The following is a 25125-nucleotide window of genomic DNA, read 5'->3' as shown; positions in this document are numbered from 1 at the left end:
CATCTAAACTGGGACACTGGGAAAATCGAAGAGGGTACTATTAATAATTATGCTGAGACACCAGACATAAAGCAAGACTATTCCAGGCCAACTCTTTAGGAAGCCTGGGATCACGTAACTCTCTGTCTTCTCCTTTTACCCTGCCATGTAGAAGTCATACTTCTTAACTCTTTCTGTGTAGTGAATCCTGAGGGGCCTGGGAAACCCTGTTTTCCCACTTTTTTCTACCCCACCTGTCTTACCCAAATGTCCCCCAACCCTCATATCTCCTTGCCCAACAATAAGAGACCACACTCATGCCAATTTGAGAGAGAAGCTCTATTTATACTGGTGGCACAAGTGAGCAGGAGTCCAGTGGGGACTCTCAGAGCCATGCAGTGTTCTCTTGAGAGTCATAATACAGGGGATCAGATCTCCTTCCCCAGCCTTTGCCTGGGGAGACTTGAGGCTTGATTTGTCTTTCCCTTGGCTCTGGACTTTGAGGAAGTTAGGGGTGGAGGTTTAGGTTTTGGGTTTCTCTGCCCCCAAGCCCTTCTCTGGATTTCTAGCTGCAATGTGCCTTTGAGCCAGAGTTGGTGGGAAAGCACTGTCCTAGATCTGGGTATGGTGTTGAGCCTATAGCCAGAGGAAGGAAGGAATTCCAGTGTAGAGTCTGCAGAGGGAAAGGACAGGAATGATGCCAGAAGCTTGTGAAAACGAAGAAAGGGAAGAGAAAGAAGGTGAAAAATCGGGTCCTACATTTGCTTGTCAGGAAGGACCAAGTCATTTTGTGCCTGAGAAGGCACAGTCCAAAGCTCGGGTTTTTACCACTGTTTGCTTTCTGGAGCATCCTTCCAGGTTTTTTTCATTTTTCTCACCATCTACAGCCAGTGAATCCACTCCGCCTGTGAAGTGGCTGCCTTAAGATTCAGCCTCCTCTGACACTTCCTGTGTGCAGATGTGCACAAAGATGGAAGCTGGGTGAAGGCTGAGGCCATCCTTGGAGAGCAGGTGTATGTGGCGGTAACCTGGGGGTGGTTGGAGGGGTGGAGAGGACAGCATCAGGAAGACGGCCAGAGCTGGGGTGTGGGCCGGGAGAGGGAGGACCATCTCACCTTGCTGCATGCAGCTCCACGGCAGGGTGTACTGACCAATGAAGTCGTTTCGGGATTTCCAGTCATAGTCTTTGACCACAAAACGCAGCAGGGCCAGTTCAGGTACCAGGATCCGGAAGCACAGTGTCTGCCCCCAGTATGGATTAAAACCTGAGCCAGGGAGGGTGAGTGAGGGAAAGGATGAAGGAACAGACATTATTGACGGCGCTGGTGAGTTGCTTGCCCTGTGTTCTCTTGCTTCATTTTCAGAGCAGTCAGCACTTTACAGGTGAGGAAACCGAGTGGATAAGCAGTCTGCTTAGGTCACTGTAAGTGAGAGACCTGGCTTCAGACCAAGTCCTCCTCCTTTGTCCTGTCTGCACTGCTTCCCCTGGAGGGGCAGGAAGGGTGACGGACTGTGCTTAACGGAGACCTGGACAGTGGGGAAACCACAGCCATGCTCCTCCCACTTCCCCAGCACTGCCGAGCGTCTCACCATTGTTCTCCACGTAGCTGGTCTCTTGCCGGGTTGTGTCTGGGCGGACGCCAAAGATCTCCACTCTCACCAAGGGGTCCACAATGGACTGTTCTTTGGTGTTGTCCACTTTGGGGAGTTGCTGACCACTGATTACCTGCAACCAGGGCTCTGGAACCTCACTAGTTCCTGCTCAGCCCAGCCCCCCTCCAGCTCTCACACCCTGGGGGGAGGAGGAAGGCTGAGGGGAGGGGGAGACATAGGACCTTGCACTATATGCTTATGGTTTACAAAACTAATTCTCATGGGTAATATATTTTCTTCTAGTACCTCACCTGCAATTTAAAATTCATCCAAGTAGAAATTTAATAAGGCCTGAAAGTGGGAAAGTTATGACAGCAACCCTTCTATAGCACTTCTGTGCCCTAGGCACTGTTGTCAGCACTTCAGATTAATGAGGGGCTCCCCAGGTGGCTCAGTGGTCAAGAATCTGCCTGCCAGTGCAGGAGACTCGGGTTCAATCCCTGGGAAGATCCCCTGGAGTAGGAAATGGCAACCACTCCAGTATTCTTGCCTGGGAAATTACATGGACAGAGGAGCCTGGTGGGCCACAGTCCATGGGGTCACAAAGAGTCAGACAGGACTGAGCACACACACACATACACACACACAGATTAATCTCAACAGTTCTGTACAGTAGGCAGTATTACCCCAATTTTGCAGGTGAGGAGAATAAGGTTAAGTTTGCCAAACATTACATGACTAGTAAATGGGTTTGGACCTAGGCGATTGACTCCAAAGTCCATGCTGCCCCATGAGGAACTTTCCCTCTATTACACTCCTGTCAGACCTAGCCGCCCCTGCCCCCCTCCCCCCTGCCCCAGGCTCTATTTCAGCTATCCCAGTTTCTTCCCAGTGGTTTTTCTTTCCATTATACCTGGATGATGAGGGTCTGGGCTTTGAAAGGGCTGATGGGCCTCTCAGGGTGGAAGGAACTCTGGGCATCGCGCAGGAAGTCTGGCTTCAGCACATAGCCACAGCCAGCGTTCTGGCGGAAGAGCCCATCACACAGGTCCATCTCCAGCCCGGCTGTCTGCATGTTCATAGCCACTGAGGACCCCAGGAGAAAAAAAGGAAAGAGTCACCTTGGGGACTAGGCAGCCATCTTCCAGGGAAACCAGACTGAGAAATTTTTGGGTGTAAAAGGGCTGCTGGCAACACTGGAGAATGTCTTTCTCAGCCCGGCACTCCCCTTGAAGCACTCTCTGGCCCCGCTGCCACCCAGGGACCAACTTCCCATCCATTGCCCTTGCACTCCGTCTTCCCTGTCCCTACCACTCCCTCACCCATCTGGCAGCCTGCATTCCAGAATTCCTGGGGGTTGTAGTTGGATGAATCCGTCCTCAGGCCACTGGGATACACTCTGCTTAACTGCCAGGCATTGTGCTGCACAAACTCGTCACCTGTAAAGAGGGTGTGGGTCCTGAGATGGTAGTGGGTGGAGTGGACCCTCCTACTTCCTTGGTCCCAAGAGCCCCCGCCCACCTACTTCACTCTTCTCTCCAGCATCTCCTAAGGCTGTGACTGTCTCTGCTCCATGCAGACCACCTCCCCCAGCTGTCTTTCCACTAGAGCCTTGAGTCCACTGTTCACCTCCTATCCCCATACCTGGTCCGGGGAGTTCCTTAACTTCCGCGTCCCTCTGCTCCCTCATCCTCTTTCTTGGAACTCATCCTCCTACCCGTCAGACCTGACTTTACCCATCCCATTTCCATCCCTCCCTCTTGGTCCTGACCAGCCTCCTTGATGAGGCTCTTGGCCTTGGTTTCAGAGAAAGATGATGTTTCATAGAAGTGGTAGTGCTCCCTCGAGTGAGTGAAGCTATAGAATGTGACAGCCTTCAAGTAGACAACCAGGGCAGAGAGGGCTGGACACAAGATGGCCTTGGGTTTCTGGAAAAGGAGAGAGAGGATGACAGAGTTGAGCCATTAGCAATCCAAGAGGGAAGAAGCCAGTGGCCAAGATCTGAACTTCCCCACCCAACCTAAGGCTCTGCCCGCTGCCTCCCTCCTGCCTCACCTGCTTGGGAAAGAGAAGAAGCCCAGGCTTGGAAATAGGAGCCTGGGCCATAATCTGACAACACAAAGGCCGACACAACAGCGGGCACATCACAACCTGAGGATGGGAATGGGAATAAAAGCAGTCTACGTATACTAAAGGGATCAGTTTCAGCCTCTGGGCTTGAAGGGTTACTGTGCAGGTAACAGGTCTTTAACTTATCACTGCTAAACAGAGATGTCATCCTCACTACCTCTCATCTTTTAAAACAAATTAATTTTTTATCAAAATGTATATGAATCCGGATACATCAAGTTATGCAAATGGTCATGGAACTCACACCTGGAAGTATGTCAGAGTCCCAGAGTAACATCTATAGATTTTTCTGAATTCCCATTTCCATCCCTGGGCATGGCAGCAGGTGAGACAACACAGCTCCAGAGAGAACAGGATAATTAGCTAGAAGTCATTCAGCTGAGCCAAGCAAGTGCATAAGAGAGAGAAATGCAGACTTCAAAGCAAGATCTTGGTGATCCCACTGTTGGCAGCCCTTCCCCAACCTTTCATGCTCCTCCTCTTTGGCTATTTCTGGTCCCTTTTCAGACTCACCTTTTCCAAGAAACTTTCTAGCAATAAACCCACTTTAGTTGAGGTCATAGCAGTCACTCTAGTAAGCCCTACTTACCTAATATAACAACACACATGCACACATCAGTGGTTTTTGAAGTATCATTTAAAGAGACTGGGAAGTAGTACAAAGATGTCTCAGAAGTCACCTGGGAGACCCAGGAGAGAGCCAAAGAAGTACTTCAACCAGAATGACTCTGCATATATCTATTTTGTGACCTGAGCTTCCATATAGAATTTCATTAAAAAAAAAAAAAAAGATCTCACAGAACAAAGAAGTTGGAAAGCCACTGCCATATGTCTGTATATGGCAATCTATATGATGATGCTGTGTATGGATTCTCATGCCTCTTGTCATTGGAGGCAAGGAGCATTTTGCTCCTTGGTTCTCCACCCTGCCTGGCTCCAGTCTCTTCACACATGGGGTCTCAGCTTGTAGTACTGACTAATCAAACGCCAGAGCAGAAAGACCACCCTTCTGGCCTACCTTCTTTTTGTCCTCACTGCGAGGGCTCAGGTCCTGGGGCTCAGACTCCAGCTGGGCCTCCAAGTCCAGCCTAGCCTCCTGCTCTGCTTCCAATTCAGCCTCTGGTTCTTCCTCCTCTTCCTCAAGCATTAGCTTCTTCCCCTTCACAAGGATCTTCCCCCGAAGGTCCTAGGGGACAAAAACAGAGGGGCCTGTCTACCTGTCTGCTCTGGGCCCCTCCTGTGGGTCGTGCAGCTCCTATGCAGCTCTCACAGGACCATCTCAAAGGCAAAGGAAGCAAGTAAGTGGTCGGAAGTTCCCACAGGAAGGCTACTTGATACATAGAGCAGGGATTTCTTATGGTTAAGCCGACCTGTAACATCTCTAAGGTAAAAAATACATGCGAACCCCTACCTCACATTTGAGACGTAAAGATTCCTCATAGATTCAAGATTTACATGTAAAGAACATTAGAGTATTAGAGGAAGATAGAGACTCTTTCTGAAAAGCCTCAAGGTAGGAAAGCCTTTGAAAACTCAGAAGACATAAAAAATGATTGGCAGAGGTGACTACATAAAGGTTAAAAACCTGTAAAACAGAAGAGGCTATGAAGACAAAAAGAAAAAATAGACTGCAAGGGGAGTTTCCTGGTGGTCCAGTGGTTAGGACTCCACACGGCTGTGTCCTGGGTTCAGTCCCTGGTTTTGAACTGGGTCATGCAAGTCGCACAGCGTGGCCACCCCTGCCCAAATAGACTGCAAAAAAGTATTTTTAAAGCATTAATATCTTTAACATTTTTTAAAGTTATATATCAAGAAAAATTATAAACTCTAATATAAAAAAGTTTGTAAATAATATCAGTTAATTTGAAAGAATAAAACAGACCTATGTTTTTTAAAAACTTTTTTTTCATGTTTGCCATTACGAATCATCTCACTACTGGAGTTGTTTGTAGTCATCCCCTTACACTGTTCAGTTGGAGTGAAATTTGGTTTTTTTCTGCACCCTGCCCCCCCCCACGAGGGCAACTTGACAATAATAACCAAAAATGTCAACATGCAGTTTTCAACCCAGCAATTTTTTTCCTAGGAATCCATTTCAAAGAAAGAGTAAATGAGCAAAGCTCTATGTACAAATGAAAAATTATAAACAACCTAAATGTTTACCATTTACTGGTTATTTTTACCACCTACTGGTTGAGTAAATTATGGTCAGTAACATAAAGTTTAATACTATAGAACTGTTAAAAAAGAAAATATATATGAAAAAATATTTGTGATATATATAAAAGGGATAGAAAGGATTATCCCATTCACATTTTTTAAAAATGTAACCATATATACATATATATGTCTATATAAGTGTATAAAAAATCTATAATGTTGGCAGCTGTTATTGGAGAGGTTGAGATTATGGTGGGGGAATCTCCCCTTATATTTGTAGAGCCTATAATAATGAACTATCAGGAAAAAAAATGAAGATCTTCCATTGAAAAAAGAAATATAAAGTAAACAAATGGTTTTAAATTTAGAAAGCTATATCTGGAGTTTTATGTTGAATTAGATTTTTTTAAATTTCTTTTGGCCATGCCACTCGGCTTGCAGGATCTCAGTTCCTGAAGCAGGGATTGGCAGTGAAAGCTTGGAATCATAACCACTAGGCCACACTGGAACACCCTGAATTCGATTTTTTAAAAATTAAAGTTGTCTCTGAGAATATTAAAGAGCAAGACGGTCCATCTGAGGGTGAGAAGAAGGGAACAGATGGGCCTGGGAGGAAGAGCCAAGCCCGGTAGGGAAGCCTGGGCTAGAAGGCAGGGTCCCTACCTCGGGGGAGGGCAGCTGAGTGGGAGGCTGCCCATCCAAGGCTGTCGTCAGTAGCTGATCCCCCAGGATCTCCGTCAGATGGCGCACGATGATCTCCTGCTGCTCCCAGCTGCAGTGGTTCTCCAGCGACAAGATGACTGGATAGTCTGACGTCTGGTCAGGAGGGGAAGGCATGCTGGAGCCAGAGTTCTGAGGCCTATAACCTTCTTGATTCTCCAGCTCCACCCCCACCCACCACCCCACCACCCACCCCCTGCCAATTACTCAACTGAGTACCCTGATTGCCAAAAGTCCTCTGACCCCATGCCAGGCCTCCAGGAGATCTGCCTGGGTCTAGGCACCCCACATCTAAAAGTCATTCTTGGGACCCCAAATCTCAGATCTGTGCCAGGTCTGACCCAGGTCCTTATGGGACCTTTGAGTTTTCAGGCTTAGAGTGGGAAAGCCAGGCCAGTGCCCCAGACATGTTCACGTTATACTTTCAGACTTTCATCCCCAGATAGCTATTGCCTCCCAGCTCTACCCACCAGTTTGTCTGTTTCCTCCTCCGCCCTCTCCCAGGTGGGTGACAGAAGTTTTTAGAAGTAATCATTACAGTTAGCAATTACTTCTATGACTACTTAACTAGTAACACATCCAACACTTATTCATAATAATCCCTTAATGTTTGCCTGATGCTTCACAATTAAAATCTCTTTTACGTATATGTCATTTGACATCACCTAGGTCGGGAAGATCCCCTGGCGAAGGGAATGGATACCCACTCCAGTGTTCTTGCCTGGAGAATTCTATGGATAAAGGAGCCTATTGGGCTACAGTCCATGGGGTCACAAAGAGTTGGATACAACTGAGTGACTAATACTTTTACTTTCCCCTGCATCCCTCCCCAACCCCAGACCCAGAGTCTCTTCCTTCAGATCCTCTTGCTAATCACCAGTATTTCCATCCTGAGGCTCCCACCTGGAAGGCATACTGTCCTATAGCGGCCACAACATCTTTGAATGGGATGCGGGAGGTCAGGGTGTGTCCGTGGTAAACAATAGGTTCCCCGCTTGGTCCATCCCATATATCCACCTCCACACAGCGGCACCCCCGCTTCAGGGCCCTGCAAGAACCCCACCCCCCAGGGACGGGAGGGGTCAAGGTGTGATCTTTCACATAGGGACCCTCTTCCCTCTCTGGAGAGAACAGTGCTCACTGGCACTCACACATCAAGACTGTCAATTTACATCTCCGTGGACCCCTGTCTGTCTGCCGGGACACACCTGCAGCTCACACTGATCTCCACCAGGCCCTACTCAACAATCCTCCCTTAGGGAGCCATCACATACTGCCTTCTGGTGTTCTGCTTGTATATCTTTATATGACACCTGAGTTATTCAAACTCTCAGTAAATTTACATTTTACTTCCTTGCTAGGCTTCCTAGGGAAGTTGCACTTGAAGCGACTAGTTCAGCTGCTGACATTACAAAGATGCCTTGACTATTTGACCTATTGCATGGTTAATCACAATAAAGTCAGGTACCATTTATTACCTATTGACACATAAATTACCTTATTGAATCCTCACGACAAGCTAGACAGAATAGACAGAATAGTAATCCTCTCTGTGTCTCAGATAGGGAAGCTGAGGCAGAGAGAGGTTAAGTATTTGACCTCAGAGTACCAAGTGAGGGAGCTAGTGGTTGATCTTAAATGGTCTGACTCCAGAACATATGTTTTTAAATCCTCTTCCCTACTGCCTCCCATTTAACATTGAGTTTATTTATTTGTTCAAAATAAATTTGTCAGGACCTCTGGTGCCAAGGTAATTTCATGTCCTATGAAAGAGAAGCTGTGTTTACCCGCAGGGTTTCCACAGCACTCTCCTGCCAGTCTTCAATATCTCCTCCAAGTCTCTCAGGGACCAAGGAATCCTCAGCTCAAATCCCCCCACAACAGCATTTCAATTCCTGCAGTCAACTAACAATTCCCCTCCAACTTCCCACAGACCTTCCCATCTCATGAGCTGGACCCCTTCACCCCCCAGCCCCACAGCACCGTATGTATCCCTCCACGCTGCTCTGGCCACAAAGCTGGTCCCCCACCAGGTAGGTGTTGTGGGAGGAGTTGATGTAGTAGTGGTTCAGGGGTTGAGTCATGTCCTGGTAGAGGGGGTGGCAGGTTGGATTGAAGATGTCTCCGTCCTTCGAGCAGAGGTAGCCGAGGAAGCCATCCATGCTCAGCACATGCCGCAGTTTTCCTGGGGTGTGGAGTGGCTAGAGTGAGAAGCTCTCTGCTCAGAGCACCCCACCCCTCTCCAGGGCCCAGCCTTTCAAATGGTGTCCACTCCCAGCCTCCAGACCCCACTGCCCTATCCAGCCTGTCATTTCAAGCATCCCCATCCTCAGAGAACCATAAAAATACAAAGGGAATTATTAAGATCATGCTAGTCCAGTGCTGCCCAACAGAACTTGCTACAGTGATGGAAGTGTTCTCTGGTCTGCACAGCCCAGTATGATAACCTCTAAATAAATAAAGCTACTGAGCATTTGAAATGTTGCTGTGTGACTGTGGAACTGAATTACTGTTTTGTATTCACAGGAGATTGGCTCCAGGACTTCCCCCTTCCCCATGCTGCTGCTGCTAAGTCACTGCAGTCATGTCCGACTCTGTGCGACCCCATGGACGGCAGCCCACCAGGCTCCCCTGTCCCTGGGATTCTCCAGGCAAGAACACGGGAGTGGGTTGCCATTTCCTTCTCCAATGCATGAAAGTAAAAAGTTAAAGTGAAGTCATTCAGTCATGTCTGACTCTTAGCAACCCCATGGACTGCAGCCTACCAGGCTCCCCTGTCCCTGGGATTCTCCAGGCAAGAGTACTGGAGTGGGGTGCCATTGCCTTCTCCGGCCCCTTCCCCATAGCAGATACCAAAATCCATGGACGCTCAAGTGCCTTACACAGAATCTCATGGTACAGTCGACCCTCTGTATCCGCGATGTGGCACCTGTAGATACAGAGAGCCGACTGTAATTTAAATTTAAATAGTCACATGGGGCTCAGGGTTACCATGAAGGACAGCACAGTATTTAGTCCAAAGGACTAATTTCATAGATGGGGCACCCGAGGCTCAGAGAGGATCAAAGTCAAAGACTTGTTAGTGACAAGACCAAGGTGCATGCATGAATGCCAAGTTGCTTTACGTCTGAAGACTCTTTGTTACCCTATGGGCTGTAGCCTGCCAGGCTCCTCTGTCCTCGAGATTCTTCAGGCAAGAATACTGGAGAGGGTTGCCATGCCTCCTCCAGGAGATCTTCCCAACCCAGGGATCGAACCTACATGTCTTACATTTCCTATGTTGGCACAGGCGTTCTTCAGCTCTAACACCACCTGGGAAGCCCCAAGACCAAGGTACCTGTGTGTTATGCCCTGGGCTGTGTAGCTACTGCCTACTATGGCCTGAGGGTTTCTTGAGCGTTGCCAAGGACATAACATGCAGCATCTCCCTTAATCCTCTCACCAACACAATCAGGTGGATATAACATAATCTGCCCTGAGAGGTTAGGTAACATACCCTGGGTCACATTTGTGGTTGTTGTTCAGTCGCTCAGTCATGTCTGACTCTTTGCAGCCCTAGGGCATGCCAGGCTTCCCTGTCCTTCACTGTCCGCCAGAGTTTGCTCTAACTCATGTCCATTGAGTCAGTGATGCCATCCAACCATCTCAACCTCTGTCATCCCCTTCTCCTCCTGCCTTTAATCTTTCCCAGCACCAGGGTCTTTTCTAATGAGTCGGCTTTTCATGTCAGGTGGTCAAAGTATTGAAACTTCAGCATTAGTCCTTTCAGTAAATATTCAGGGTTGATTTCCTTTAGGATTGACTGGTTAGATCTTCTTGCTGTCCAAAGGACTCTCAAGAGGCTTCTCCAGCACTACAACTCGAAAGCATCAATTTCTAGGCATTCGGCCTTCTTTATGGTCCAACTCTCACAGCCATACAGGACTACTGGACAAACCATAGGTTTGACTATACGGACCTTTGTCAGCAAAGTGATGTCTCTGTTCTTTAATATGCTGTCTAGGTTTGTCACAGCTTTCCTTCCAAGGAGCAAGTCTTTTAATTTCATGGCTGCAGTCACTGTCAGGTGGCTAGTGGTAAAGATCCTGCCTGCCACTGTAGGAGACATAAGAGACCCTGGTTTGATCCCTGAGTCAAGATGATCCCCTGGAGAAGGAAATGGCAACCCTCTCCAGTATTCTTGCCTGGAGAGTTCCATGCACAGAGGAGCCTGGCAGGCTACCGTCCCTAGGGTTGCACAGAATCGTACATGACCGAAGTGATTTAGCACGCACACAGTCACTGTCTGCAGTGATTTTGGAGCCCAAGGAAATAAAATTTGTCGTTGTTTCCACTTTTCCCCCTCTATTTGCACAAAGTGATGGGACTGGATGCCATGATCTTCGTTTTTTGAATGTTGAGTTTTAAGCCAGCTTTTTCACTCTCCTCTTTCACCCTCACCAAGAGGCTGTTTTGTTCCTCATCACTTTCTGCCATTAGAGTGGTATCATTTGTATATTTGAGGTTGCTAATATTTCTCCTGGCAATCTTGATTCCAGCTTGTGATTCATCCAGCCTCGCATTTCACATAAGATACTCTGCATATAAGGTAAATAAGCAGGATGACAACACACAGCCTTGACATACTCCTTTCCCAATTCTGAAGCAGTCCTTGTTCCATGTACAGTTCTAACTGTTGCTCCTTGTCCTGCATACAGGTTTCTTAGGAGACAGGTAAGGTGGTCTGGTATTCCCATCTCTTGAAGAATTTTCCACAGTTTATTGTGATCCACACAGTCAAAGACTTTGGCATAATCAATGAAACAGAAGTAGATGTTTTTCTGGAATTCCTTTACTGCTTTTTCTATGATCCAAAGAATGTTAACAATTTGATCTCTGGTTCCTCTGCCTTTTTTAAACCCAGCTTGTATATCTGTTGTGTACTACTGAAGCCTAGTTTGAAGGATTTTGAGCATTAAAAACTTGCTAACATGTGAAATGAGTGCAATTGTGTGGTAGTTTGAACATTCTTTGGCTTTGCCCTTCTTTGGGATTGGAATGAAAACTGACCTTTTCCAGTCCTATGGCCACTGCTGAGTTTTCCAAATTTGCTGATATATTGGGTGCAGCACTTTAACAGCATCATCTTTTGGGATTTTAAATAGCTCAGCTGGAATACCATCACCTCCACTATCTTTATTCATAGTAATGCTTCCTAAGGTCCACCTGACTTCACTCTCCAGGATGTCTTGTTCTAGGTGAGCGACCACACCATCGTGGAAATCGAGATCACTAAGACCTTTTGTACAGTTCTTGTGTGTATTCTTGCCACCTCTTCTTAATCTCCTCTGCTTCTGTTAGGTCTTCACTGTTTCTGTCCTTTATTGTGCCCATTCTTGCATGAAATGTTCCCTTGATATCTCCACTTTTCTTAAAGAGGTCTCTAGTCTTTCTTTTTCTGTTGTTTTCCTCTACTTCTTTGCACTGTTCTCTTAAGGTTTTCATATCTCTTCTTTCTATTCTCTGAAACTCTGCATTCAGTTGGGTATCTTTCCCTTTCTCCCTTGCCTTTTGCTTCTCTTCTTTTCTCAGCTATTTGTAAAGCCTCCTCAGACAACAACTTTGCCTTCTTGCACTTCTTTTTCTTTGGGATGGTTCTGGTCACCGCCTCCTATATAATATTATGTCACATAACTAATAAGTGAAGGAGCTGGGATTTGAACCCAGGGAGTCAGATGTCAGAATCTGCCCTACACTGCTGGACTGTGAAGTCTCACTGAGGATAACTTTGCTACAGGGGAGGCAGAACAGCTTTACTCTCATGCCTAGCTTCCTCATTCCAGGTGTGACAAGGCCTGGCGATGGTGGAAAATGGCAAGAAGTTGGGCGCAAAGTTTCATTCTTTCTATATTTTGGCCATGACTTGAGGCATGCTGCTGCTGCTGCTAAGTCGCTTCAGTCGTGTCCGACTCTGTGCGACCCCATAGACGGCAGCCCACCAGGCTCCCCCGTCCCTGGGATTCTCCAGGCAAGAACACTGGAGTGGGTTGCCATTTCCTTCTCCAATGCAAGAAAGTGAAAAGTGAAAGTGAAGTCGCTCAGTCGTGTCTGACTCTTAGTGACCCCATGGGCTACAGCCTACCAGGCTCCTCCGTCCATGGGATTTTCCAAGCAAGAGTACTGGAGTGGGGTGCCATTGCCTTCTCCAGACTTGAGGCGTGCAGGGTGCTAGTTTCCCGATCAGAGATCAAATCCATGCCCCCTTCAGTGTAAGTTCAAAGTCTTAACCACTGGACTGCCAGAGAAATCCCACAGTTTCATTCTTGACTGTAATGACTCAAATTGCAAATTGATAAAGTCCATAGCTACCAGGTACTTTTCATGTGCTTTATTTCATTTGATCACCAGTTATTTTACAAATGAGAAAACTGAGCCTCCGATAGGTTAAGCAACTCAGTACTCTATAAGAAGCAGAGTGGGGACTTGAGCCTCTGTCTCCTGACTGATACCACACTTTGCAGCCACAGTGTTGTTGTATCTGATAATCAAGTGAAAAGGGAAAGAACTCCAAAAAGGGTGGATAGAATAAATGTGGGGCTTCCCAGGTGGCTCAATGGTAAAGAATCTGCCTGCCAGTGCAGGAAACCCAAGAGACAAGGATCCAGTCCCTGGGTTGGGAAGGTCCCCTGGAGTAAGAAATGACAACCTACTCCAGTATTCTTGCCTGGAAAATTCCATGGACAAAGGAGCCTGGTGGGCTACAGTCCATGGGCTACAAAGAGTTGGACACGACTGAGTGACTGAGCATGCACACAGGCAGAATAAATGTAATGATGTATGCTGGATTTTTCATTGGAAACAGAGGATCCTGTCTTAACCCTTCAACTTCCTCTTCTGTTTAGTTTTCTGAAAAGATTGCGTCACAGCCCCTTTCTTCTCTAAGCACCCACATAAATCTGGAATCAGTGATTGCAACACTTTGTTTGGCTCCACGGTCCATGAGGGTAGTGTCCTTGTCTGACCTACTACTGTATCTCTGTTGCCTATCATTGGTCCTGGCACATTATAGGTACTCAGTGAGCATTTGCTGAAGTAGTGAGTGAATGAATGAATGAGTGAATGAAAGGGAATGGGAATTGAGACCTAAGAAACCTGGGTCACCTGTCCAGCTCACATTCCTCTCATGTCTTATTCTCATTCTCAAGAGAGGCACCAGGTAAGAGTCAATGATCTGGCTTTGAATTACAATTCCTCCTTTCATTAGCTGTTGACTTTGAGCAAGTCATTTAATTTTTCTGAATCTCAGTTTTCCTCTTCTGTACAACTGAGTTGATAATAGAAATCTACTTCCATGGGTTGTTGGAAGGATTAGAAGAGAAAAGGCATGTAGAGATATCAGCACATTATGGGATGCTTAGCAAAGGCCCAATAAAGATTATTGCTTTTGATTTACAAGGATGTAGTGAGTACTAAACCCACTCCGGTGTTCTTGTCTGGAGAATCCCAGGGATGGCGGAGCCTGGTGGGCTGCCGTCTATGGGGTCTCACAGAGTCGGACACGACTGAAGCGACTTAGCAGCAGCAGTAGCAGCAGTGAGTACTAAGGGCTTCCCTGGTGGCTCAGATGGTAAAGAATCTGCCTGCAGTGCAGGAGACCTGGGGTTTTATCCCTGAGTTGGGAAGAGCCCTTGGAGAAGGGAATGCCTACCCACTCCTGTATTCTTGCCTGGGAAATCCCATGGACAGAGGAGCCTGGTGGGCTATAGTCCATGGGTTCGCAAAGAGTTGGACACTATTGAGCGTCTAACACACTCACACACTCACACACACACACACAAAGGACTAAATAATGTAAGAGCTATAAAGTGAAGTAAAGTGGAAGTCACTCAGTTGTGTCAGACTCTTTGCGACCCCATGGACTATATATATAGTCCATATAATTCTCCAGGCCAGAATACTGGAGTGGGTAGCCTTTGCCTTATCCAGGGGATCTTCCCAACCCAGGGATTGAACCTAAGTCTCCCGCATTGCAGGAGGATTCTTTACCAGCTGAGCCACAAGGGAAGCCCAAGAATATTGGACTGGATAGCCTATCCTTTCTCCGGCGGATCTTCCCAACCCAGGAATCAAACTGGGGTCTCCTGCATTGCAGGTGGATTCTTTACCAACTGAGCTATCAGGGAAGCCCTCTTTTTATTAATAATGTAAGTTTTTCATGCTCTGCAAGGAATGAAGGGCAGGAAGGTATCTACTAAAGGGGCAAGGAGAAGGTTTGAGGGCAGAGAGGGCATATTTTAACTGCTTGTTAAGAGCCAAATGATTGTCTACCTCATCATCCACCTCAGCCAGGGGCTGACTAGGTGCCCAGCTCAGGGACTTAGGACTCAAAAACCACCTGGGGAACTTGGAGAAAGTCCAGGAAAGGGCAGAGAGCCAGCACTTAAAGAGACAGCAAACAGGAACCATGAAGGGAACTAAAGGGAAAGGAATCACATGCCCTAGAGAAGCCAAAAGTAAGAGGAGAAGGATTTTATGTTTCCACTGAGGACAAAGGTTGATATCAGGAAGAACAGTGTGAAAGTGAAGAATGAGAAATATGAGCGTGGTAGAGGAAAGGGGACTTACGGAATGTTCTTCCTCCTAAGAGATACAGCACTACAGAGGAGACTCCTGTCTTATGTGGGCAGGAAATGGCTTTCTCCTTCTGGAGGAGTGATTGAATGAGATGAAGATGATTGGGAACGGGGTCTGGGGGACTGAATTTTCCCTTAGTTAGGCAGAAGGCTAGTTGTCTCTTGGTCCCCCATCTGGCCCCCATGTGTGTTGCCTCACCACCCTAGTCCTCTTACCACTTTCTGAAGGCTCATAGCGGTCGATGAGTTCCAGAGCAAGGTCAGAAGCCCGTTCTCCTTCCTTCTGTTCCTCTTGGAGGAAATCCACAAATTCCAACAGGGTCAGTTTCTGCCCATCAGATGAAAACTTTTCAAACAGTTCCTGCACTTCTGGACGCTGAGTCAATGACTTATAGAACTCTACAAATTCTTCTCCCTCCAGAGTCCCAGACTGGGATGTGTCTGCTGTCTGCAGAAGAGGGTTTAGAGGAGAGTAAAAAACCCTTTAACGGCAGATGTTGCAGTTTTGACTTTCCTTGTAAGGGCGTTATTATTGATGGAGCCAGGCTGGCTTCCACAGAACTCCTGACATTTAGTGTTCATAGGAAAAGCCACGACAGGAAGTAAAAAGCAAAATTTCGGCCATACCATTTGCTACTGGAGAAAAATTTCAACTAGAAAGAATTAAATGCCCCCAACATGTCCCTAAAAGATCAGAAGATCCCTTTTTCTATTTACTCACATGCCAGTTGGAGTTTTCCACTGTACTAGGCACTTGTGAAATCCTGGCCAAGGACAGAGAGGTCCCTGAGGTCTGATGTAATAACATGTTGTTATTTACCTTTCATAAGATTATGAGTCATCTTTCCAACAAGACTGAAGGGTAAGAACCATGTCCTACCCACACTTCCCAATGAACCTGGCGTAGTAGGAGAGATTCAACAGCTGTGTGTTGCTGGAGAGGGTTGGAGGACTTCTGGCTAAGGGAGAATGTGGCCTTGATTGGCTTCTGCTAACCTTTCCCCAGAAGACTCACCTGGAAAAGCTGAAAGGCATATTCCTGGTCCATTTCCACATTCATCAGGTGCAATAACCGTTGGACCTCTCCGAAACTCATCCGACCATCCTGGTTTTTGTCTCCGCGCTGGAACCAATCACTCAGCCATCCAGGTCTGAGTCAAGGCAAAAGCACTGAGTGTGTGTTTGTGTGTGCAGATGTGTGTGCACATTCATCCATTGACTGCTCCCCTGTCTTTGTTGCCAGTCCCCTCCCCAGAGCCAATTCATTTTCCATATTAGCTTCTGGAATAATCTCCCCAGAGCACCAATCTATCTTGCCCCTGCATGGCTCAGGTGCCTTTGGGGACATCCCTGTTGCCTGCAAAAAGAAGCCCAACTTCCCTAACATAGAAATTAAGATCTCCTTCACCCCACTGATCTGGCCCCAAACCAGCCTTCTCAACACAGAAATGACTACCTTGTACCTCAGACAGATTCAGCAAGCCCCTGCTTGGTGATGTCCCAGCTCTTCAGCTTCCTACCTCTGGGTCTTTATTCATGATGTTTCCTCAGACACAAGTGCCTTCCCCTCCTCTTCCCTTCAGTTCAAATTCTACTCATTTTCAAGGCTCAGCTCAAACGCTACTTTCTCCTGAAGCTTTCTCATGACCATCTCAGCTAGAAATAAGTATTTCTCCTTCCTTTGAACACCCACATATCAGCTAAGTACTGTAATGCTGGTAAATTAAATTATTCACACAATTCTATTTTCTCTGCTGACTAAAATAATATCTGAGCCTCATTAATCTTTGTATCCCTAAAGCCTGGCATAGTGCCTCTTACATTCTGCTTAATAGATGGTGAATAAATGAATGGACTAGCATAGAAGATGAATACATTCTAGGAAACTTGAAGTGAGTTGATCCCACTAAGCCCCCTAAGGAGTTGCTCCCCATCCCTATGGGAGTTAATGCCACGGGATCTTCTGTTCAGCTCTCAGGATCAGCTCCTAGTTTGCCTCTCACGGTCCCTTTACCCAATCCTGGGGGCCCTGATTCCTCTCCAAACTCTGTGTGACTCTGTCTGTGCCATCACAGGCCTCCATTCTTCCCTCAGTATCTCAGCCTCACATCAGCCCAAGCTGTCCCTGGCCACCCCATCTGGACTCTCAGGCCCCTCTAGCCCTGTGCCCCCTCCTACTTGTCCCTAGCCCTTCAGCATCTGGCTCCTTCAGTGACCCCTGGATCCCACTCTGACTCCATCCTGCTGATACTGATCCAGCCTCTCCTGTTGGTCCATGTTGGTGACAAAGCCCACCAACAGCTGGAGCCCCTGCATCCAGGTCTGGGCTTCCTGGACACTGTTGGCCACCAGGTCCAGGTTGGAGCGGCGGCCATGGAAGACGATGGTGAAGCCCTGCTCCAGGGGGAACTCCTCTGCCAGGTTGCGCAGCAACTCAGACTCGTGGCCCTCACGTACTGTGTCCACGTCGGAGATTGAGACTGCCAGGGAAGAAGTTAGTGGGGGGCCCTAAGCAAAGGGTATGACAAATCACAGCAGCTGAGAGCCAAGGACCAGTACTCCCCCTTCTTCTCTCTGAGACCACAGGAGGAGGGACCCCAGCCTCCATAGACTAAAACCCCCAAAGCCTTAGTACAGGGAGATGCAGATTCTTGGAATTCAGATTGCCACATGAGTCGTTGTTTTCATAGCAGCATGACAAGGGGCCTGTGCTGGAAATGGCAAGACCTGGCTTCCAGCCACCAACTGGCAGTGTGACAGGGATGAAAATGACGTAGCCCCTCAGCATCCTAATCTTAAATAAGGGATGGTCCCTTCCATGGCCAATCCAATGGTGATCAATTACAGGAAGACTGGTGGGGCTGACAAGTGGAAGCACACTTGCAGGATAGAAGCAGTTACACCAAAGCATGACGCGCCCAAATTCAGTTCTCTCATTCCAGGTTTGAGGGCTTCCTCTTTCCAGATGTCTGGGAGGGAGCCAGAGAAATCCTTCCCCCTGCTTCTTCAGCTGGGGCTGGTGTGGATCGTAAGCTCTGGTTATGTCTCTAAAGTAGATTCTCTTAGGTGGTCCTGTGGTCACATTTTTAGAGGGATCATAAAGTGTTTGGCCAATAGGAGGAACACTGTTATGACGCATTTACGATATTTAGAAATATTCACTATAATGGTTAACTCACTAAATTGATCCGGGTTTCAGGCCTCATGCTAGGTGGTTTATATACATTAAGTTCTTGAGCTCCTGTAATGTACTAGGCTGTTTAATCCTCATTTTATAGATGAGGAAACTTATATTAGCTTAAGTTAAATAACTTGTCCAAAGTCACTCAGCTAGAAATTGGCAGAGCCAGGGCTTTTGTCTAGACAGTTGGCTACCTGAGATTATGCTATAATAATGATGATGATGATGATAGTAATAAGATAAAACCTATGATTTATTGAGCCTTATTATGTGGCAAAGACTCTTGGAAGATCTTTGCACACCATAACCAATTTGATCCTTGTAACACCCTGAAGAGGCTAGTACAGTTATAATTTCCATTTTACAGGCTCAGATAAAGACACTAAAGAGACCAGAACAGGGCACATCATAAGACACTGGTCACTCCTCTGCCCTCAAGCTGCTGGGCCTGTAAGGTCCTGTCCACCCACATGCCCACCCCTGGCTACCCACATCACTCACAGCTGGGCTTGGCCCTGCCTCCAGCCTGCCGGGCATGCCAGACTGTCATGCCATCGTCCTGAAGTCTGAAGAATCTTAGCTTCTTCCAGCTTTTGGACCTCACCTTGCGCATCATTGTGCCTTTCTGCATCAGCAGCAGATCTTGATTGATGGGCAGCCCTGAGCCAGGAGAAGCAGGGACTGAGTAGCCGGTAGGGAAGGTGGAGGGCCCAGGAGGAGCTTTGGAACAGGAGTCCAGCCTCCTCCCTGTCTCTGGGCTGTCTCCCCAAGCCCTCTTCTGCAGGGGTACTCACGGCCTTGCAGCAGATACGCCATCACCCACTGCTTCACCAGCTGACGCCAGAGTCACCTAAAGGAGCGAGGAGCAGCAAGAGGCTTCAGGTTAATCTTGAGGTCTTAGAGTAATAGATCGAGGGAGGAAGAGAAGGAAATTAGTGTTCCTTGACTGCCTGCGTTGTGTCAGCTACTTCATCTACATAATTTGTAACTCTTTTCACTTCTAATTTGAGTTTAGTGATTGAAGCTTAGAGAGGCTAAGAAACTTGTCTCAATCACACAGGGACTTGGAATTTAAACCCAAATATATCTGATTTCAGAGTTTCTGCCGTTTCCCACAGCCATCTCTGACAGGGCCAACCCAGGGGTTTCTGCCAAATACCCTCTTCTTTTCCAACACCCTACAATCCACGAGGTCATGTTGACCACACCTCTCTCAGTTCCCCATTATTAGGAATCACTGACTTGCTGGCTGCCCCCTTTCAGAACTTGGAATCTCTCTGCATCCTAGCCTTTCCTTCTCCAAGCAGAATCATCTCAACTTCCCTTCCAGGAGCCCTCTCCATGCTCTTGTGTGGATCCTCCAGCTCTGGACAAGCTAGGCCAGAGTATTTCTTTTGTCTCTTCTACCACACTTAGTGCTGCGCCTTGCTAAATGAGCCACTTCTACCTTCACATGATAAAGTATAGCTCATACTCTTATTCATAATAGTAATTCTCACAGTTTTAATGAACCAGATAAGTTACATAGTCTCAGAACAGCATGTTCAAGTTTTCTCTACCTACTGAAAGAGAGTTCCTACCTTTTATGCTCATCTGCTGCTGTTGCTGAGTCACTTCAGTCGTGTCCGACTCTGTGCGACTCCATAGACGGCAGCCCACCAGGCTCCCCCGTCCCTGGGATTCTCAGGCAAGAATACTGGAGTGGGTTGCCGTTTCCTTCTCCAATGCATGAAAGTGAAAAGTGAAAGGGAAGTCGCTCAGTCGTGTCCGACTCTTAGTGACCCCATGGACTGCAGCCCACCAGGCTCCTCCATCCATGGGATTTTCCAGGCAAGAGTACTGGAGTGGGGTGCCATTGCTCATTTAGGACTGGTTATTTTGGTGGTCATGTATGGATGTGAGAGTTGGACTGTAAAGAAAACTGAATGCCGAAGAATTGATGCTTTTGAACTGTGGTGTTGGAGAAGACTCTTGAGAGTTCCTTGGACTGCAAGGAGATCCAACCAGTCCATCCTAAAGGAGATCAGTCCTGGGTGTTCATTGGAAGCACTGATGCTGAAGCTGAAACTCCAATACTTTGGCCACCTCATGCGAAGAGTTGATTCATTGGAAAAGACTCTGATGCTGGGAGGGATTGGGGGGCAAGAGGAGAAGGGGACGACAGAGGATGAGATGGCTGGATGGCATCACCGACTTGGTGGACATGAGTTTGGGTAAACCCCGGGAGTTGGTGATGGACAGGGAAGCCTGGCGTGCTGTGATTCATGGGGTTGCAAAGAGTTGGACACGACTGAGTGACTGAACTGAACTGAAGTTATCCTAAGAGCTAACAACAAACTTGCCTTGAAAAGAACTGGATGATTTGATTTGTGGCCACTTTGATCCTAGCTTTGTGCCTAGAACAAATATACTCAGTGCTTAAAACAAATCATGCTGAAACTGGCAAAGTCCACGGAACATAAAGCTTTATGCTCTTGTATAAGCAAAGGATCCATGGTTGAAGAGAAATATTGTGGGTTTTAATTAGTAAGTTTAAACTTAAAAGAAGTCTTTCCAGCTGCCCTTTGCAGCATGTGGGATCTTAATTCCCCAATCAGGGATCGAACCTGTGCCTCCTACAGTGAAAGTGTGAAGTCTTAACCCCTGGACTGCCAGGAACATCCCTGAATAAGTTTAACAATTTGTCAGTGGTGAACATCTAAAAAAAAAAAAAAGGCAAGAATCCTTAAACTAATTATTCAGTTAGTAGTCCATTTAAACATCATGTAGTTCAACTCCCTACGTTAGAGCAGAAATCCAGAAACATGATGTGACTTGTCTGAGGTCACACAGCATATTAGTGCCCCATCTCCCTTAAGTAGGAAGAGCCTGTAAAGCCACCCAGGGTGGTGATCTTCAGGAATGATGTAGAAGTCACTGAAATTATAGCTCTCCTGACTGAAGGACCTAGAGAAGATTTTCCAAAGGAGTAGGAATGTGCAGGAAACCAATCTGAGTCTAAGCAGAAGAGATAAGGCAACTCTCAGGAGAACAAGAACACAGCTTCAGTCCCAAGAGGGAAAGGTTTTACTGGCTGAGGCTGCACGTAGAATCCTGAGTGAGACCAGAGGAGACCTCTGGATGGAAGAAGGAAGGAAAGAAGACAGGAAAGCATCTCTGCTTTGCTGGGTGGTGCTGCACAGCTTGGAATCCAAGGTTTGCAAAAGTTCTATGAAGACTAAAAAGTAATAGATCTTCATTAAATGTCTTAGAGTTTCAGACTCTAAGAGGGGTTGGGGTCAACCTGGGGCTGAAGTCTAATCCCCTTTGCCAACATTTTGCCTCCTCTCTCCTCTGAACTTCTGGGGTGGGTGGGCTTTGGCCCTGGGAGAAGACAGAATTACCTTCCATATGCCTGTGTCTGGGAGCCTCACCACAATGTCGAGACATGGGAGATCTGAGAACAGTCCCAAGCACAGGAACAGCCCTACCTCATCTCAAACCAGCCTTAGAAAATGATTTTATATTCTTTTGTCAAACTCTTTCAACCTCAGAGCTTGGCGTGCCCTGCTCCCATTCTTGAGTCACTGTTTTAAAACTGTATCTAGGTGACACGTGGCCGATAGAGGGCTAGGTTCAACTCAGGGAGCCACAGGATGTCAGAGCTGGACTTCATTTTGTAGAAAAGGGACAGAGGAGCTCTTTTCTCTGCCATCCTACGTGTGATTGAGTTTGCATCTCACCATGTCTTCTCACAAGACTTTCAGGATCAGGCAACTCCTGACCACAAAAAAAAGCAGAATCATCCCATTCCTCAATAGATTCCAATGAAAACAGGTAATCAGATACAACTCCAAGAGAAGACACTGGAGAAGAACCAAGCTGGCTGTGTCAGAAGCTTCACGTATGAAGTGGCACACATTTATCCTGTGTTAAGGTTGTACGTTAACCAACCAGATCACAGAACATCACCGCTCTTTGAACAACTCACAGGGGAGACGAAATGCTTAGCTCCCCGTGCTTTCTGTTTCCCCACCAGCGGTCTATGGAGCTCAGTAATAAGTATGGGAATCCTTTTGTCAGAAAAAATAAAGGGACAGAAGGCTAGCTGAACTGCCAGTCACCTAAGGAATTAAGTGGCAGAACTGGGGCTAGAACTGAGGTCTCCATTTGACCAACTCAGAGACCTCACCGAGACTACCCTTAGAAAAGGCTTTCTCTAGCAAGCCGATGAAAGCAGAGCTGGGACCCAGTGAGGGACATTGTTCTCCCTCCCCGCCACCCCATCATTTTCTGTTCCTACCATATCCCACTCAACAGCCTTTCTTTTCCTTCTTCCTATTTTCTTCCCCTTCCCCCTCTTCTACCTGACCCCTTCCTTTTCCTTTCTTCCTAGCTCACTTTGCTCTCTCCTGACCCTCCCTTTGCCTTCCTATTTGCTTACCTAAGTCAGCCTCTCTTTGCTCTTGACTTCTCATCCTTCTCCTCATCCCTTCTCCTCATTACTCCTTGCTCTTTTGTTTCTCTTCTAATTTGCAATGGCTTGGATTCTTGTCCCCTGAAAGGTGCTTGAGACTTTGGTTCAGGAAGGGGGACTCTTGGGTTGGGATCCTGAGTAACAGATCCTTCTGCTCAGCTTCATTTTCCCCTGTATCCTAGGAGACTGACTAAACAAACTACTCAGAGAATGCAACTTAGAACCTAGGTGTTCTAGGTCTTGGTGTTTCCTCTGGCACCCGAAGGTGGAATGGGGAGGATGGTCACAGCTGAGGCAGGTACAGTTTGGAGAGGAGGGAAAAAGGATTTGGGAGTGGGAGCAAGAGAAAGAGGCAAGAATCAGAGGATAATGACTGAGAGAGAGGTTGGGTCTTAACTGTTTACGTCTAGGCACATATGTGGAGCTCCCTGAGGATACAGATAATTACCTCTACAATACAGATGAGAAAATAGACACACAAATAGGGCAGGAAGTGGCCAAGGGTTGCCAAGCAAAATTTGGTCCTCAGCTGACAGGTGGCTTCATATCACCTGGAGATGGACTTTGGTAGAGTTGCCTGTGGCTTATAGTGGAATTCGAGGTGTCTACAGTCTCTCTGCGGAGAAGGCAATGGCACCCCACTCCAGTACTCTTGCCTGGAAAATCCCATGGATGGAGGGCCTGGTGGGCTGTAGTCCATGGGGTCGAGAAGAGTCGGACATGGCTGAGCGACTTCACTTTCACTTTTCACTTTCATGCATTGGAGAAGGAAATGGCAACCCACTCCAGTGTTCTTGCCTGGAGAATCCCAGGGACGGGGGAGCCTCGAGGGCTGCCGTCTATGGGGTCGCACAGAGTCAGACATGACTGAAGCGACTTAGCAGCAGCACAGTCTCTCTGAGGGCAGGATGGAAGAGATTCATCCTGTCTACTCTCTTTCTTTGGAGGAGAATTATGACAAACCTGGTTCATGGCTCCCGTCACAGGTCATAGCCTTCAGAATGTTAGAGCTTGAAGACTCATACAACACATCAATCTAGTGGTTCCTGGTTATATCAATGTCTCCTGTAGAGTGTCTTAAAACAGAGATTCCTTAGCCCCACCTCAAATCTACCAGATCAGAGTTTCTAAGGATGAGGTCCAGGAATATTCATTTTTAACAAGGGCTCCTGAGACACAAGCAAATCTAGGGAACCCTCTACTCCCTCCCACAGTAGATCAGGAAGCCATGGTTCAAAGTCAAAAAGCTAGTTAACATCAGAGACAGGACTAGGAGCAGGTACTCTTCCAATATTTTTTTTACAATGCTTCCCCAAAAAGGCAGCTTTATTTAAAGAGAAGTCACAGTAAAAATGAAAGAATATTTCCTGTGCCTAGAAAGATTCTGTTGTACTCTTGTGCACATCAATTTAATGTTCTCATGGACACCTGTGAATCAACCAGATTCGTTCATGCCTCCACTCATCCCATAAATTCTCAAGTGCCTCCTATTTGACAGCACTTGGTCAGACCTAGGAGGCAGCTGGGAGTAGGTCAGACAGAGTCCCTGAAGTGTGAATTGTTGTTTTGGTCTCAACACCAACTTGTCTGAAAATCAGTTTTTTGGTTCTACAATCCTTCCCATTAGGCCTGTCTTTCATGGGCACCAACAAAGTGCCCTGGATCATTGAGCAGGCTAAGAATGAGGCATAGAACTCAAACCCTGGCTCTTTCCAAGGAAGTCTCACAACTCTCTGCCTATTATCAGGGGTTTCTGATAATATAAGACTCCCCCCAACCCTTCCCCTCCGTGGGTCTTGGTCAACCCTCATGTGGTAATCCTCAACAATCTGTTAATGAATTCATGCTGAAGCATGATTTCTTCAGTTCTCTCTCTTCCCTTCCTGGGGTGAGATCACCACTTATCTACACAGTGACAGCCCTGGGTAGCTAAGAGGTCCTCATATAAAAAGGTGACTGATATAGCTAGTAGGAAAACTATAAGTCCAAGTGGATAAGCTACAGAAAACCAGCAGGTCGGGGGCCCATAAACCTGTTTAGGCGAAGGAGTCCAGGGTATGATTTAGTCAGGGGGAATAAGCATGTGGAGGCCAAGGGCAAGGACTTGGGCATGTAGGAGCTAGGAGCAGTGGCTGGTCAGAGCCTCCAGCCCTTACCGTGGGCAGGATAGCCGTCCTATGTCTGAGCTCTGGGATGCTCTCCGCCGTGGAGCAAGGAAATCCAGTGGGGCTCCTTTGCTCTTCTTGCACTCGCTGGCTTCCTCCCCTCTTCTGCTGCAGTTTGCTGCTGTCGCT

The 25125-nt window shown here is 47.2% G+C and overlaps 1 protein-coding gene across 3 annotated transcripts; it reads right to left on the bottom strand.

Annotated features, from left to right (window-relative positions):
• Positions 1-303: 303 nt before the first annotated feature.
• On the bottom strand, positions 304-25125 carry PLCD4 (phospholipase C delta 4). 3 transcript variants are annotated; one of them, NM_001046489.2, is given in 17 exon segments: positions 304-1007; positions 1095-1244; positions 1570-1705; positions 2486-2658; positions 2895-3011; positions 3344-3500; positions 3628-3723; positions 4721-4888; positions 6526-6678; positions 7486-7630; positions 8566-8767; positions 15411-15642; positions 16210-16339; positions 17446-17674; positions 18877-19035; positions 19170-19225; positions 22799-23006. In NM_001046489.2, coding segments are annotated over 16 exon segments (2376 nt in total). In that variant the 5' UTR covers positions 19192-19225; positions 22799-23006; the 3' UTR covers positions 304-900.

Source organism: Bos taurus, chromosome 2, assembly GCF_002263795.3.
Source record: "Bos taurus isolate L1 Dominette 01449 registration number 42190680 breed Hereford chromosome 2, ARS-UCD2.0, whole genome shotgun sequence".
NCBI classification, from domain to species: Eukaryota; Metazoa; Chordata; class Mammalia; order Artiodactyla; family Bovidae; genus Bos; species Bos taurus.
This window is presented reverse-complemented; position numbering and strand designations above follow the sequence as displayed.